This window comes from Apodemus sylvaticus, chromosome 6 (genome assembly GCF_947179515.1).
Source record: "Apodemus sylvaticus chromosome 6, mApoSyl1.1, whole genome shotgun sequence".
Taxonomy (NCBI): Eukaryota; Metazoa; Chordata; class Mammalia; order Rodentia; family Muridae; genus Apodemus; species Apodemus sylvaticus.
The window spans coordinates 45,530,637-45,544,562 of NC_067477.1; the positions used below are offsets into that span (position 1 = coordinate 45,530,637).

The window sequence follows — 13,926 nt, forward strand, 5'->3', positions numbered from 1 at the left end:
ACAAGAGACGGAGGTGCTATGACTGAGGCGAACACTGGGAAGGTAGAAATTGGATCTGCACAAATAACCCTCTGCAATCCAAGACTCTGGACCACGTGGGAAGAATCAACCAGGGGAACAAAAGAAATGCTAGTGAGGGAGGAGGCATGGGGAGGAGCACGTGAGAGCTCTCTGTCTTCAGCAGGGAGGTAGGAGGACGGTCTCAGGCGCCTTGGGACTTGGGACTGGCATGGGGGCTGGGTCTTTTGAGGTTTGCCAGGGTCCATGCTGGGTCATGAACTTTGTGAGGTAGGAGAGGTGCTGGTGGACCTGGGTAATTCAGACTGGCATGTCCATCAGTCTGTAAAAGGCTGAAGCCATAAAGGGGACTCAAGAAAGAAAACCACATAAAACGGCCCAGAAAACCAAATACATTGTGAGCTTCTAGTATAGTGTTTCACACCCTGTAGGTCAAGAACCCCTTAGGGTCTAAAGACCCTTTTTTCATCAGAAAACACAGATATTTACATTACAATTCATAACAGTAGCAAAATCATCACAGATAATAAATTAGCAACAAAAATAATGTTAAAGCCTGGCGGTGGTGGCGCACGCCTTTAGTCCCAGCACTTTGGGAGGCAGATTTCTGAGTTCCTGGTCTACAGAGTGAGTTCCAGGACAACCAGGGCTACACAGAAAAACCCTGTCTTGAAAAAACAAAATAATAATAATAATAAATAAAAAACAACCCAAAAAATAATGTTAAGGTTGGGGGTCACAGTATTAGGAAGGTTGAGAACCGCTGGTCTAGAAGCTTGAGCAATAGTTCCCCAAAGAGGCAGAAGAGGGACAGTGATCCCAGTGTGCCCACTGCTTTGTGGGAAGGAGTCTGCCACAGCCACTTCCCTAACATGGTAGCCAATGCTGCTCGTACAGAAGGGCCTTACTAAGTGCCCCACGTTGAATTGAGGATTTCCTGGCCCTCTTCTAATGTGCAAAGATGCAAGAGCCAGGAGCTGCCTTAGTTCCTGGCAGCCCCCAATACACATCAGTGGGCTGATACAAAGACAGTGATAGAAGTAAAAACCTCGCCGGGTTGGCGATTATCCCTCACTATGCTATGTACATTTTTCCCTTGAAAATACACCGGGAGTAGAGATTCTCTACCCGGCCCAGGACACTTGGAACAGCCAGCTGTGCCTGATAGGAAGGCAGAAGGATCAGTGCTGGCCTGGAGCTTGCCAAACCCAGGAAGCCCAGTCAAGCAATAGGTGTGGTAAGCAAGCGTGCAGTACTGCTACCTCTTGGCCCCAGCCTGGGCAGCACAGCACAGATGGTTCTCAAGCCCACCAGGCATGGATAGGTGTGCACACGACTTATGGCAGTACCCCAAGATGAGGAAGTACGTTGGCTCAGGAACAATGACTGTGGATACAATGAGGTAAATACGGAAGTGCCCCCCCCACACACACACACACACACACTGCTGCATCCAACACAGCTCTTTGGAAGAAACTACTTATAAAAGCAATGAAATCAAAGTCAGACATGCCTTTAACCCCAGCACTCAGGAGGTGGAAGCAGACTTTCGGCCAGCCTGGTCTACAGAGTGAGTTCCAGAACAGCCATGGCTACACAGAGAAACCCTGTCTCAAACAAACAAACAAACAAACAAACAAAGCAATGGGATCTTTTGAATCTCACTAACAGTTTTAAAAAATATTTCCCTAGCCACTAAATCCTAAAAGCTATTCTCACATGCTTAGAACAGCTAGCTACCCCCGGCAGGCATCTATCTGGAGATCCTGTCCCCACTTTGTGAAAAGAGTTCCTTTTGCACGGGATAAAATGTTAACCTCTAGTCTCTACAGATTTGGGGAAGCACCCAGAAGATCAGAAAAACAGAAGGTAAAGAGTTCGAATATATCCTGGGTGTGGGTGGTATCTCCTTCTATGTCAATGGCAAGGCAGTCCCTAAAGTCCTACCATACAGGCTATATTACTATTTGCTAAATACTAACGGTATGCACTAAATGGTAAGATCCTACTGCCGAAAACACCGAATGCTCTGGTTGCAGAACAGGGGAATCAGGCTGGGACTGAGCTAGAAGCTCACTGGTTGTTTTTTGGGGTGCCACAGGACCCTATGCTGGCTGCTGGGAGAAAAACTGTCACCAACAGGCCTGCTTGGCTGCACACTCTGTGTGTTAATGTCATCAAAATGACAGGTACAATGTGCCTGTTGGTGAAGCAATGGTTCAACTGTTTTGGGTACAACCAAATTACTTCTACAATGTGGGAAACTATGTTTGGTATTGTAAAACAGGACAAAAAGCCTGTGCAGGCAGGAAGGCTACTGCTACTGTTTTCTTAAATAGTTTATCTTTACCTTTTACCACTTTACCTTCTATACCTTTGTCTAAACAACAGTTACCGTCACCGTGGGTTTTGGTGACGCAGCTGCCCATGTCTCCCATGCTCTATGAACAACTCCAGTGCATTCAATGGTTCGCCAAGCAAGCCCTGGATGAAATTTTCTTTGACCTCTTGTTGCCCTCTCTATCTGAGATGGACAGAAATAGACTAACAAGAAAAGTCACACAACAGACACCCGAACCACAAGTCCTAGACCACACACAGAGCTGGGGAGGGAAGCAGGTACGACTTGCTGCGTAGCTTCTTCCTGTCCCAGTCCGTCCCCAGCACGCGCCGCTCAGGCTTCCCTGCTTTCGTCTTCTCTTCGCCACTGCCATCCAAACCCAGGCTGTTATCACCCACCGGTCACCCGTCTGTGTGTCTCTCCTTCCAGCCCAGAACCCAGCGGGCCTGACAGGAGCACCATAACTGAACTAGGAGAGCACGGGGCAGCTCATATCACTGCCTACCTAAAGCCCGTAAGCACTGATTTGCCAGCCTCCGTACTGAGAGCTCAGGGCCCCCTCGTTCGGTCGGTCGGTCCCCAGCCTGCTCCAGCTCATTGTTCCCAGGTGTCCTCTGGCCTCCTCCAGCTCAGTAGCTCTCAGCTAACTGCTCACCCTTGCACACATCCTAATCTGTCACTTGTCTCTCCTCTCTCCCCAGAGAATACTACAAATTTCATGGTTAATTCACGAATAAATGAATAAATAAAATGACTGAACGCTGGCCCTGTTTTGTTTTCCCAGTACCAGGGATTGGATCCGGTGTTTCATATATACTAAGTGAGTGCTCTAAGTTAGGGCTGCAGGTCAAAGTCTCATTTTACTTTTTATTTTGAGACAGGATCTCAAAGTTGTGAGGCTAGCCTTTAACTTATAATTCTGCTCAGTCTTCTGAGTAGGAGCCTGAGATTACAGGCCAGGTTCAGCTAACCCTTGCTCCTCCCTTAGTGGTTAATTGAAGGTTTCTGAGGTACCCCAGAAGTTATCAACACCTGAGTAAGGCATTCGTAGAAACTACCAGGAGTTGTTCTAGGCCCCTAGGATCGAGAGACCATCTCTGTCTGATCAGGCACTGGAATAAACTGCTCTCTAAGCGATAAACTGTCTCTGGTTTTGATTTTCTCTTCTGGGGACTGGCTGGTGCTTCTAGGCAAAGGGAAAACAGAAATGTGGAATGAAAACTACAGAAGTCAAGCAGGGCGGTGATGGCGCATGCCTGTAATCCCAGCACTTGGGAGGCAGAGGCAGGCGGATTTCTGAGTTCGAGGCCAGCCTGGTCTACAGAGTGAGTTCCAGGACAGCCAGGGCTACACAGAGAAACCCTGTCTCGAAAAACCAAAAAAAAAACAAAAAAACAAAAAAACTACAGAGGTCATGTTCTGGGAGCCAGGCAAGATGGGGAGACTGACGTCAACTATTGGTTTGATCTTCCAACCCAAACACCATGTAAATGACAACTGTAGGCTCGGTGGCAGATCTGTCCCAGGGCCACAGCAGGGGAGGATGGTAGCCTGGTGCTCCTTAATGGAACACAAAGAATTAACTGGAGAAGTTTCCCTGCATTTGTCTAGCATATACAAACACAAACACAGAAAAAGACTGCATTTTGGAAACTTAGAGAATAATATCTAAAACTAATTTGTTAATGAAACACCATGGAGACCTCACCATCGCCATGATCTGTTTACTTGTGCTTAGTCTCATTCAGGTTTTTTTTTTTTCCGAGACAGGGTTTCTCTGTGTAGCCCTGGCTATCCTGGAACTCACTCTGTAGACCAGGCTGGCCTTGAACTCAGAAATCCGCCTGCCTCTGCCTCCCAAATGCTGGGAATACAGGCGTGCACCACCACTGCACGGCCTCATTCAATTTCTTTTTCATTTTTGTTGTTGTTGATGTCATTTGGTCTTTTCAGAGAAGGTCTCTGTGTATCTTGGCTGGCCTGGAACTTGTAAAGATCCTCCTGCCTCTGTCTCTGGACAGAGGGATTATCTCTGTCTGCTGGGATTAAAGGCATGTCCCACTACGCCCAGCTGCTTTGACACAGGGTTTCTGTAAGTAGGCCAGTCAGACCTTGAAGTCACTCTCTTCCTGCCTCAGCCTCTTAAATGCTGGATGTTCTGTGTGAGCTACCATGCCCAGCTTCAATTAATTATTAAAAACTAAATTCCCTTGCAAGCTGCCACGATTCTCTAACAGCAGTGCAGCCTCTAACTAAGCTCTGGCCTAAAGTCAAGGCAGGTGCGGTAGTTTGAATAAAAATGTCCACCATGGGTCTACAGTAAGTGGCACCATTAGCAGGTGTGGCTTTGCCGGAGTGGGCGTGGCTTTGCCAGAGTGGGTGTGGTTTTGTTGGAGGAAGTACATCACTAGGGACTCTGAGGGCTCAGAAGCTCGAAGCCAGCCTAGCAGATCACTTTCTTCCTGCTGATCTGGATGTAACACTGTCAGCTACTCTCCTGCACCATCTCTTCCTGCACACCACCATGCTTCCTGCCATGATGATAATGGACAAGCACTGAACTGTGAGCCAGCCTCAATGAAATGTTTTCCATATAAGTGCGGCCATGGTCATGGCGTCTTTTCACAGCAACAGACCTTAACGAAGAGAGCGGGTATGGACATCACCCGCTACACCTGGTTCAGCCAAAGTAGACTGACTGTGAATCCAAGGACTCAGGAAACAACTGACAACATAAGCCACTCAAGAGAGTGCCCTCTCCTGGAGGGGCGCCGAAGCTACATCATTATAGCCTGGTACCGTGCCGCTTGATGAAATTAGATGCTATCAGAAATCCACTGAGCTTGTTCCCAAAACCTCTTTTCACTCCTGGTGAAGTCCTGCTCCGGACTTCAAAACAGACCTGTACTTCCAGACCTCAGCCACTAGTGCTTCTCAGGTGGCAAACAAGGCCTATCTGGTTGGCCTACTTTCTTTGAGATTGTTTTAAAATCATCATCTTCTTCTTCATGCGTCTATGACGGCAAATGGGGTGTGCACCTACTACAGCACATGTGTGGAGGTCAGAGGGCAACTCCGTGGAGTCTGTTTTCTCCTCCTACCAGGGACCAAACCTAGGTCCTCAAGCTTGTGCTATAAATGCCTTTACCTGGGAGACAGATACCATGCTAACTGTGCCAAAAATTACACCAAAGGCTACCCAGCTAACACACCACTGTGAAGAACGTGCTCTAGAAGAATCCACTGTCAGGCCAGACAGCTGGGGGAGTCAGGCAGATCTCTGCAGGGGCTCAGGACTAGCCTGGTCTACACAACGAATTCCAAGCCACCCTAGGGATACACAGTGAGACTCTGTCACAAACAAAACACACAGAAAAGATACCTTTCATTTTGATATAAAAACTTCACCTCCTCCCAAAAATGTATTTTTCCCAGACTAAATAATATACCATCTCAATGGTCCACTGCATTTGAGAAGTTACTTATTTAGCAAACTCTTATATGCCTCATTGATGGACTGCCCACAGGTCAGGAAGCTACTTACTGGTGTAATTAGTATAAGTATTTTTCTCTTTTCTTCTTTTAAATCCAGTCAGGGTCATATAGCCCAGATTAGCCTCGAAATCATCATATAGCCAAGGAGGACCTTGACCTCCTGATCCCCCTACCACCGTTTCCCAAGAGCTGAGATGTTGATCACAGACCACCATATCTAGCCAGATACATTTCTTGAGTAAAGTACGAAGTCTGACCCGGCAGGTGCCAATGGTACTGATCAGTTGTTTCAAGTCCACAACACTCCAGTGTACTGGCCCACAAGGGACTCTGCACTCATCAGAGGAACTCACGTGTGCCTTGAGTGTTGGGCACCCTCATGATTTCATCAAATGCAACCAGAAAGTACTTACAGAGTGACTCTAGACTTACTTCCCCAAGAGAGGAGAAAGCTTATATTACACTATGTAACTACTTAGAGTAAACTATTTTACACCACACAAATGTATTTTGTATTTCTAGATCAAAAGCATTTGCTTTTTCTTTTATCCAACTCCTACTCTGACATTTACATGAAAGAAGCTGAGAGATGACACCCAAAGGCATTAGTGTCATATTAGCAACGACTGTGACACTGTGCCAGGAACATAGCCTCTGCACGTCAGCGAAGCAGCACGTTGCCATGTTTCCGAGGCTTAGCAGCTCTAAGAACAGGTGTACTTTAGAAGTGGGTGCAACCATCCACTCACCTTACATCCACCTCACCTCCCACGTGCATGAGAAAAGAGCCATCGGGCTGCTTGAGGGAGTACAAGTACTGAAGGAGCTTGTCCCTGAGAATGGGAGAGAGGGCAGAAAGGACAATGGTCAGTGCCACACAGTAGGGGGCCCTCCTGGAGTCCCCGCCACCGAGGCCTAGGCCGCAGCTTACCTGTTAATGACATTGTAGGCTTCCTCCGTGCCGATGATGCACAGTGCGTTGACAGCCGCGTATGTGGGTGCGAGGTGTGGGTACTGACCGGGGCCCCCTCCAAAGCCACCGTCTGGACTCTGACACAGCTCCAGAAACTGACACACGCTAGGTGCATGGCCAAGGGGGAGAACAAGGTTAGACAGCATTAATCTCCAAATATCAAATCCCTTTCCAATTCCAACCTTTCCTTACTCTTTCTCCTACCTTCAAAGCAGTGATAATCCCCCCACCACCTGACTACAACCCCCTAAAAGACATAACTCTTCACCCAGCTACTGTCAGGTTTGTGCACACTCCCGAGTCTTCTATCTAAGCATTTGTCTTGCCGAATGGCAAACACCTTGCCGCTGGGGGGAAATCTTTGGCAGGCCTGGTGCTGAGTCTTAAGCTTCTTGGCCAAACCTTTCTCTTATGTTTCAGTAAACTGTCTGTCACCTGAATCTGGAGCAGTACAGTCTCCTCTGAGGACCTTTGGACTCTGCCTCTAGCTCAGGGCTCAACTGATGCTCTCCATGCTAGTCACAGGCCTAGATGCATTACTAGACCTCAGCCTGCGAGCACACTCATCTGAGCCCTCGCAGGCAACACCCTTCTGTTCCCACCACCTGTAAGAAGCCGGTTTTGAGTGCAGCCTGCGCCACTGTTGGGGGGATGGGAGAGCAGAAGACTCCAGACAGGACTGCTGGGGTGGGATATGAAACGCTGAAACGCCTGACACCTCGGCTCACTTAGCTGAGTACTGGTCCCCAGCTGCAGGTGCTGTTTGAGGAGGTAGACCCTCACAGGAAGCTAGGGCTCAGGTAGACCTAGAGCAAGGCCTACTTCCTGTACACTCTCTTCTTCTGAGAGTAAACTTAAAGCCAGCTTCCTGTTCCGGCCACAGCAGACTACACCCCTGCAGCTGGAAGCCCAAACAACCACTTTCACTTTCACCTGTAAGCTGCTTTTTTTCTTCTCTTCTGTCATTTTATGTTCGCCACTCAGGCATCTTATTTATCCGTATAACGACCCCAGAAAAAGGACCCCAGGGTGTCCTGTGTGCTTGTGTCTTGCTTCTTCATGGCTCTTGATGCCATCTGAGAGACTAGGTCTTTGACCTGCACATCAGATCTGGGCTGCCCCACACTTGTTGAACCTGCCCGTGAGGTTACAGTGATTTACCCGGCTCTGAGATCAGTGGTGATTCCACACTTGCCAAAGTCACCGTGCTTCCCTATCACAGCCTGGAGCCAGACGATGGCTTTGGAGCACAGCCAGATAAGGACCCGAGGACCCAGCGATGGCCTCTCTTTACTATTGTTGCTATTTTAAGAGTATCAGTGTGGACATTCATGAGTACCATTACAGTATCGAGGAAAGACAGCAGAAAGCGCGCAAGTTCTTGGGGCATTTTATCACTGTGATGAAGAGGTAACTAAGCAGGGCACCGCTGACTCGCCCCAGGAGGAGATGTTTCCCTTCTGATCTGCTAAACAGCATGGGCTCCAGTTTCCTCAACAAAGCAAACCTGTTCCTAGAGGGTTTGCTGCTGGCATGACATCAGGTGCACTCTTGCTCAGGTGAAACAGAGGGAGCCTTTACTTGCACAGGGTTTTCTACAGTTTACGTGAAGAACCATTCCAGGAAGGACCAAGTTAGGCCCAGGTTATAGCATCTCTCCTTCCCTGCAACTCTCAGGTCATAGCCTTCCTGTCAGGGAGAACTCCACCCAAGAGACCACCTGGCAAGCCTGTCTTTCTAGTGGTCAGGGCCTCCCATCTGGGCTGTTTCATCTCATTTATTATTCAATTCCTTTGTCTGTCTGTCTGTCTCTTCTTTTTTAAAATGAGAAATAGTTTATTCTGAGCCAAATATGAATGACAAGAAGCAAGAAGCATGGTTTCCATTTGCCCTAAAGGATATGTTCCAACACGAAGCAGTTACATAAAAATTGGAAAATCTTTTTGTAAATTAGTTTTTGAAAGTCAGCACACGACCTGATGGGTTTGGTCCTGACCTTTGAACTTATGCATATCAGACTGTTCTAATTCATCTCTCTTACCCCCTCTACCCCCCCAGAACCCCTACTGCTCCCCCCACCCCCCACCCCACCCCCCGTCTGCCTGCGCACCTCCCCTCACCCAGACAGCACCCCCGCTGCTCTCAGTCATGTGTTCCAATATTATCTTTCCCTTTCCCTTAAGCTCTCTTCCTTCACATGGTCCCTCCAGCTTTATGACTTACACACGTATGTAAATACAGGTATATATGTAATCTCATTACTGCCCGTGCCGGCAGATGTACATTACTTCATCCCCACAGCACTCACTTCTTCCTTCTTGTGACAGGGTCTCATGTGTCCCAGGCTACCCTCCAGCTTGCTATGGAGTTGAAACTGACCTTGAACTTCTGACCCACCTCCCCCTGCTCCCCCACCCCTCCTCAACCCCCTACTCCCATCCCACCCCACCCGAGCCTCCCCTACTTTCCTACCTTCACCTACAAAGTATTCAGATCACACATGAGGTTTATGAGGGTGCTGGGGATCTCAAACCACTGAGATTCACCACCAGGCCCCTGTTCTGTGGTTTGTTTGGGTTTGGTTTTTGAGGCAGGGTCTCTCTCTACAGCTCAGTGAGGTCACACACTCAGCAGTCAGCTGGCTACAGTCTCCCACGTCCCATGGTTACTGGTGTGGCTGTTACACACAGTTACTTTTGATTTGGGGCTTTCCACTATGTGGACAGGCACAGCAAGCCGCTGGCTGTTTCGGTCTTCATAGGTTAAGACAATTCTTTTTGCTACTCCTTATACCTAAAAATCTTACTGTAAATAACACAAGGACTGAAACTAGAGTTTATAGTCAGAAAAGCAAGCGATTCTGGAATACATTTTTAAGAAAAATTTTTATAAGTGGAATTTGCTCCTTATATATTTTCCAAGCCACAGTCAATTCCTATGGACTATCCAGAAGTAAGTAGCTGATAACAGTTCCTGACAAAGGCCAGCTGCCAGCTGGGAGCTTTCTAGATACAGGGACAAAAGGGTTTAACTGAAATAAGACTCAGCAGAAGGACTGGAGGTGTGGCACAGCAGTTAAGAGCACGTGTTGCTCTTGCAGAGGACCTGGGTTCAATCCCCAGCGTGCACGTGGCTGCTCACAACCATCTGTAACTCCAGTTCCAGGGCATCTGACGCCCTCTTCTGGCCTCAGACACATGGTGCATAGACATACAAAAACTCATACACCCTCTCTTACCTCTCTTATCTCCTCTCTGTCCTCTCTGGTCCCTCTTGGACTCCCCCCCCCCCCCACGTGCTTCTCTACTCTCTGCCTTTCTCTGCCTCCACTACCCCTTTAAATCCCATCCTCTGCCCTGAATATACTCTATTCTATACCCCCCCCAAAACCGTCATACACATAAAATAAAAATAAAATAAATCTAAAACAAAAAATTTAAAAACCGTCAACAGACTGGAGGATGTGTGAGTTGCTCATTGTCAGCATATGCACAAGGCCTAGGTTCAATCTCCACATCACAAAATCCTTTTTTGTTTGTTCAGTCTTTTGAGAGAGAGTATCATTATGCAGCCTACTCTAACCTCCATCTTAGAATCCTGTGTAAGTCCTCCAAGTACTGGAATTACTCATGTGTCCCACTGTACCCAACTGTTATAAGTTTGAGGCATGCCTGAACTATGTAGAAAGTTCAGGCTAGCCTGAGCTATATAGAGAGTAAGACCTTCAAAACAAAATTAAAAGAAAAACCAAAAATGGTCACCTAGGATCTGTTTCTTCCCCAGCTCCTGAAGCAGACAGAGTACTGTAATGAACCGTACCCCCTGGCCCAGTAGCCTGAGGTCCGGAATGAGTGGGGATCTGAATGTTCCAGACACCTTGCTGTCCTGGCTCCGGGCCAGCATTCCTCAGCTGACAGCCTTGAGGTGAAGTGAGGAAACTGGAGGCGGGGCTTCCCCCGTGCCTCACCCCTCAATACTACAGAACATTCTGGTCCTCGGGCTTTCCAACTTGCAACTTAAGAAACAGACAAACTGAAGTGACAAGCTGTCGTTAGCAGACTTCTCAGCAACTTTAAAACCAGAATGTTAATGTACTGTGACCTATCAGAAAGGGGAGAAACACTTAAAGACCAAAAATTCATCAACTAATAAAAAAATAGCCACCAGAAAGCTTTGAGCAAACACCTCAAATGACACTTTATGAAAAGCAAGTGTTCACAGAAGCATTCGCTCCGATATGCCGCCGGCACATGGGGTCAGACACAGATGCCATTAAGGTTACATAAGGGGGGGCAAGCTTTGCATCCCAGCATACACATCTGCTGAGGTTTGCTCTGTGGCTACGCATTGTATGTCATGCTACGTGTGGGTCCCCAAGACCTGGTTACCCCCAAGATGAAAGTGCGCACATAGACCCAGTGACACTATATGCATGACTGACCCCCCCCCAAGTTATTTCTGATTGGTGAATAAAGATGCCTACAGCCTACAGCTGAGCAGAATTGAGACCTGCGGGACTTGGCGTTCTTGGGCTTGCCATAGGTCAGAGAGAGAGAAGGTGAAGAGAGAAGGGAGACACCATGAGTTAGGAATCAAGAACGCGTGACCATGAGAGCTGGCCCACTGGAGCTAAGAGCAGCCCAGACGAAACAGTAAGAAATAACTCGGGGTTACCGACAGGAAATAGATTTCAATCTGCCCAGCCTTAGTGATATAAAGGTCTTTATCCCAGGAACTGAATGGTCAAAGGTGGAGTAGAAGGCCTGGAAATATTTTCTACATATATCAGTGACCAACAGAGTGGAAACCCTCTGGTAGAAGAAGGGTTTTCAAACCCAAGCTGTGCACTGGAATCAACAGAGTAATAAAGCCCTGTACTCCCTGAAGCTGAAGAGTCTGTACATTACCAGTGCAGCCCAGATAACTGATACCAGAGCTGCTGAGCACCGCCCATCTCTGCTGCACCATTACAATTATTTCAGGGATATTTTAAAAAATCAAAACAAAAACCCAACAACTAACCCATACCTAGTACCATTTAAATGTGAATCACTGAGGGTAGAGGCAGGTTGTAAGTTGTTAACTCTCCACGTGACTCCAATGCTCACCCAAATACCATTCCTTCTTAGACTGCAATGTGTACAGTCACCTGCGGACCTTTGGCTTAGTTTTGTTTGGCTGTTGTTTTTGTTTTGTTTTGTTGTTAAGACTGGTCTTACCGGGCTGGTGAGATGGCTCAGAGGTTAAGAGCACTGACTGCTCTTCCAGAGGTCCTGAGTTCAATTCCCAGCAACCACATGGTGGCTCACAACCATCTGTAATGGGATCTGATACCCTCTTCTGGTGTGTCTGAAGACAGCTACAGCAATAAATAAATAAATAAATAAATAAATAAATAAATAAATAAGAAATTGAATCTTAAAAAAAAAAAAAAAAAAAAAGACTGGTCTTACCATGTAACTCCAAATGGCCTGTATCTCACTATGCAGACCTACAGGCTGGCCTTGAACTCACAGAGACCAACCTGCCTCTGACTTCTGAATGCTGGGATCAATGGTGTACACTACCATGCCCAGTTTAGTTTTGATTTGTTTAAAGGGCCTATAGCCCGGGCTGGCCTGTAACTCACTACATAGGCCAAATTAGCCTTGAGCTTGCAGCAATCCTCCTGCCTCAGTCGGTTAAGTACTGTGCTGACATTACAGTGAGCTACTACATTCAGCAGCACACCGCACTTCGGACAAGTCCCAGGATAAAGCGATGCTGCTGGCCTGAGAACTGCCTTGTGCACATCAACGAAAAACACCTGTCCTGTCCAACAGGCAACCTTAGTCATAGGGAACATCTTTTTTTTTTTTTTTGGTTTTTTTCAAGACCACATGTCAGCAACCACATGGTGGCTCACAAGCATCTATAATGGATCTGATGCCCTCTTCTGATGTGTCTGAAGACAGCAACAGTGTACTCATATACATAAAATAAATAAATAAATCTTTAAAAAAAAAGAATAAAACAAATGAAGTTGGTACAACTAGCAAACAGCATACTGTGGGGGTCATTGCTGGGGGAGGGGATCAGGGGATCCTGTAAGCGCAGGCTCAGGCTGGGCACAGCAGGGCTGGGCACAGCAGGGAAGGGCCTGGTGGGGAGGGTCATGAGACAGGGATAACTTGGCAAGTACTCCTATTCAAGGTGGCAACACAGCAGCACTGCAGAAGAACCACGCCTGCCTCTAGCCTCATTCTTCCAACTAAGAAAATTCAGGTTGTACTTATGAAAACAGCTAAATATTTTTTAAAAAATATTAAAGCTGTAAAGGGAACAAACTATTAAAAGGATTAAAATTACGGCCAAACACAATGAGGAGGATGCCCAGCTCCTTTCTTCTTAGTTCAAACTCTAGTAAATATCAAACAGTGAAGCTTGTCTGTAGTAAGAACAGCTTGGATTAGACTTTAAAACCATTTCTGGGGCTGGGGCGATGGCTGAGCACTTAAGAGTGCTGACTGTTCTTCTAGAGGACCCCGGTTCAATACCCGGCACCCACATGCCGCTCGCAATTGTCTGTAATTCCAGTTCCAGAGGATCTTGCACTCTCACAGACACGCAAGCAGAACACCGATGCACAGAAAAATAAATACATTTTTAAAAAACTGTCTGTTCTTAGGATATGTGGATTGGTGGTAGATTTTGTCCAGCAAGTACAAAGGCCTGGGTATAATTTCCAGCACACTACTACTACTACTACTACTACTACTAATAATAATATATTATCATATTGTATACAATATATAATAATATATATAATTGCTATTCTAACAACAATAACAATAAAGCAAAACAAAACTTCAGAACCCGAACAGATTACCACCGAGACTTCAGGCCTAGAACAAGTTCCCAGAAAGACTAGAGTTTGGGAGGGAATATAGTCTCCCATGACCAGAGTTACTTAGGAGGAGGAGGTTCTGGGTGGATACCTGGCTTCTTCCAGAAATAATTCCTCCAGAGCTTATTCTACAAAGCAGCTATATCTCAATGTAATACCGGGTATTGCCTCAAGTAGGTGGAGCCCAATAACGAACAGAGGCCAGAGCTACCC

General features: G+C 46.9%; 1 protein-coding gene across 2 annotated transcripts in view; it reads right to left on the reverse strand.

Moving 5' to 3' along the window:
• Fntb (farnesyltransferase, CAAX box, beta) overlaps nucleotides 1-13,926 on the reverse strand; it is a 90,005-nt gene that overhangs the window by 32,152 nt on the left and 43,927 nt on the right. For both annotated transcript variants that reach the window (XM_052185608.1, XM_052185609.1), the window contains exons 5-6: nucleotides 6,786-6,932; nucleotides 6,604-6,687 (exon numbers count right to left, since the gene is read on the reverse strand). In XM_052185608.1, coding sequence (XP_052041568.1) covers nucleotides 6,604-6,687; nucleotides 6,786-6,932 — 231 coding nt within the window. The remainder of the gene's footprint in view (nucleotides 1-6,603; nucleotides 6,688-6,785; nucleotides 6,933-13,926) is intronic.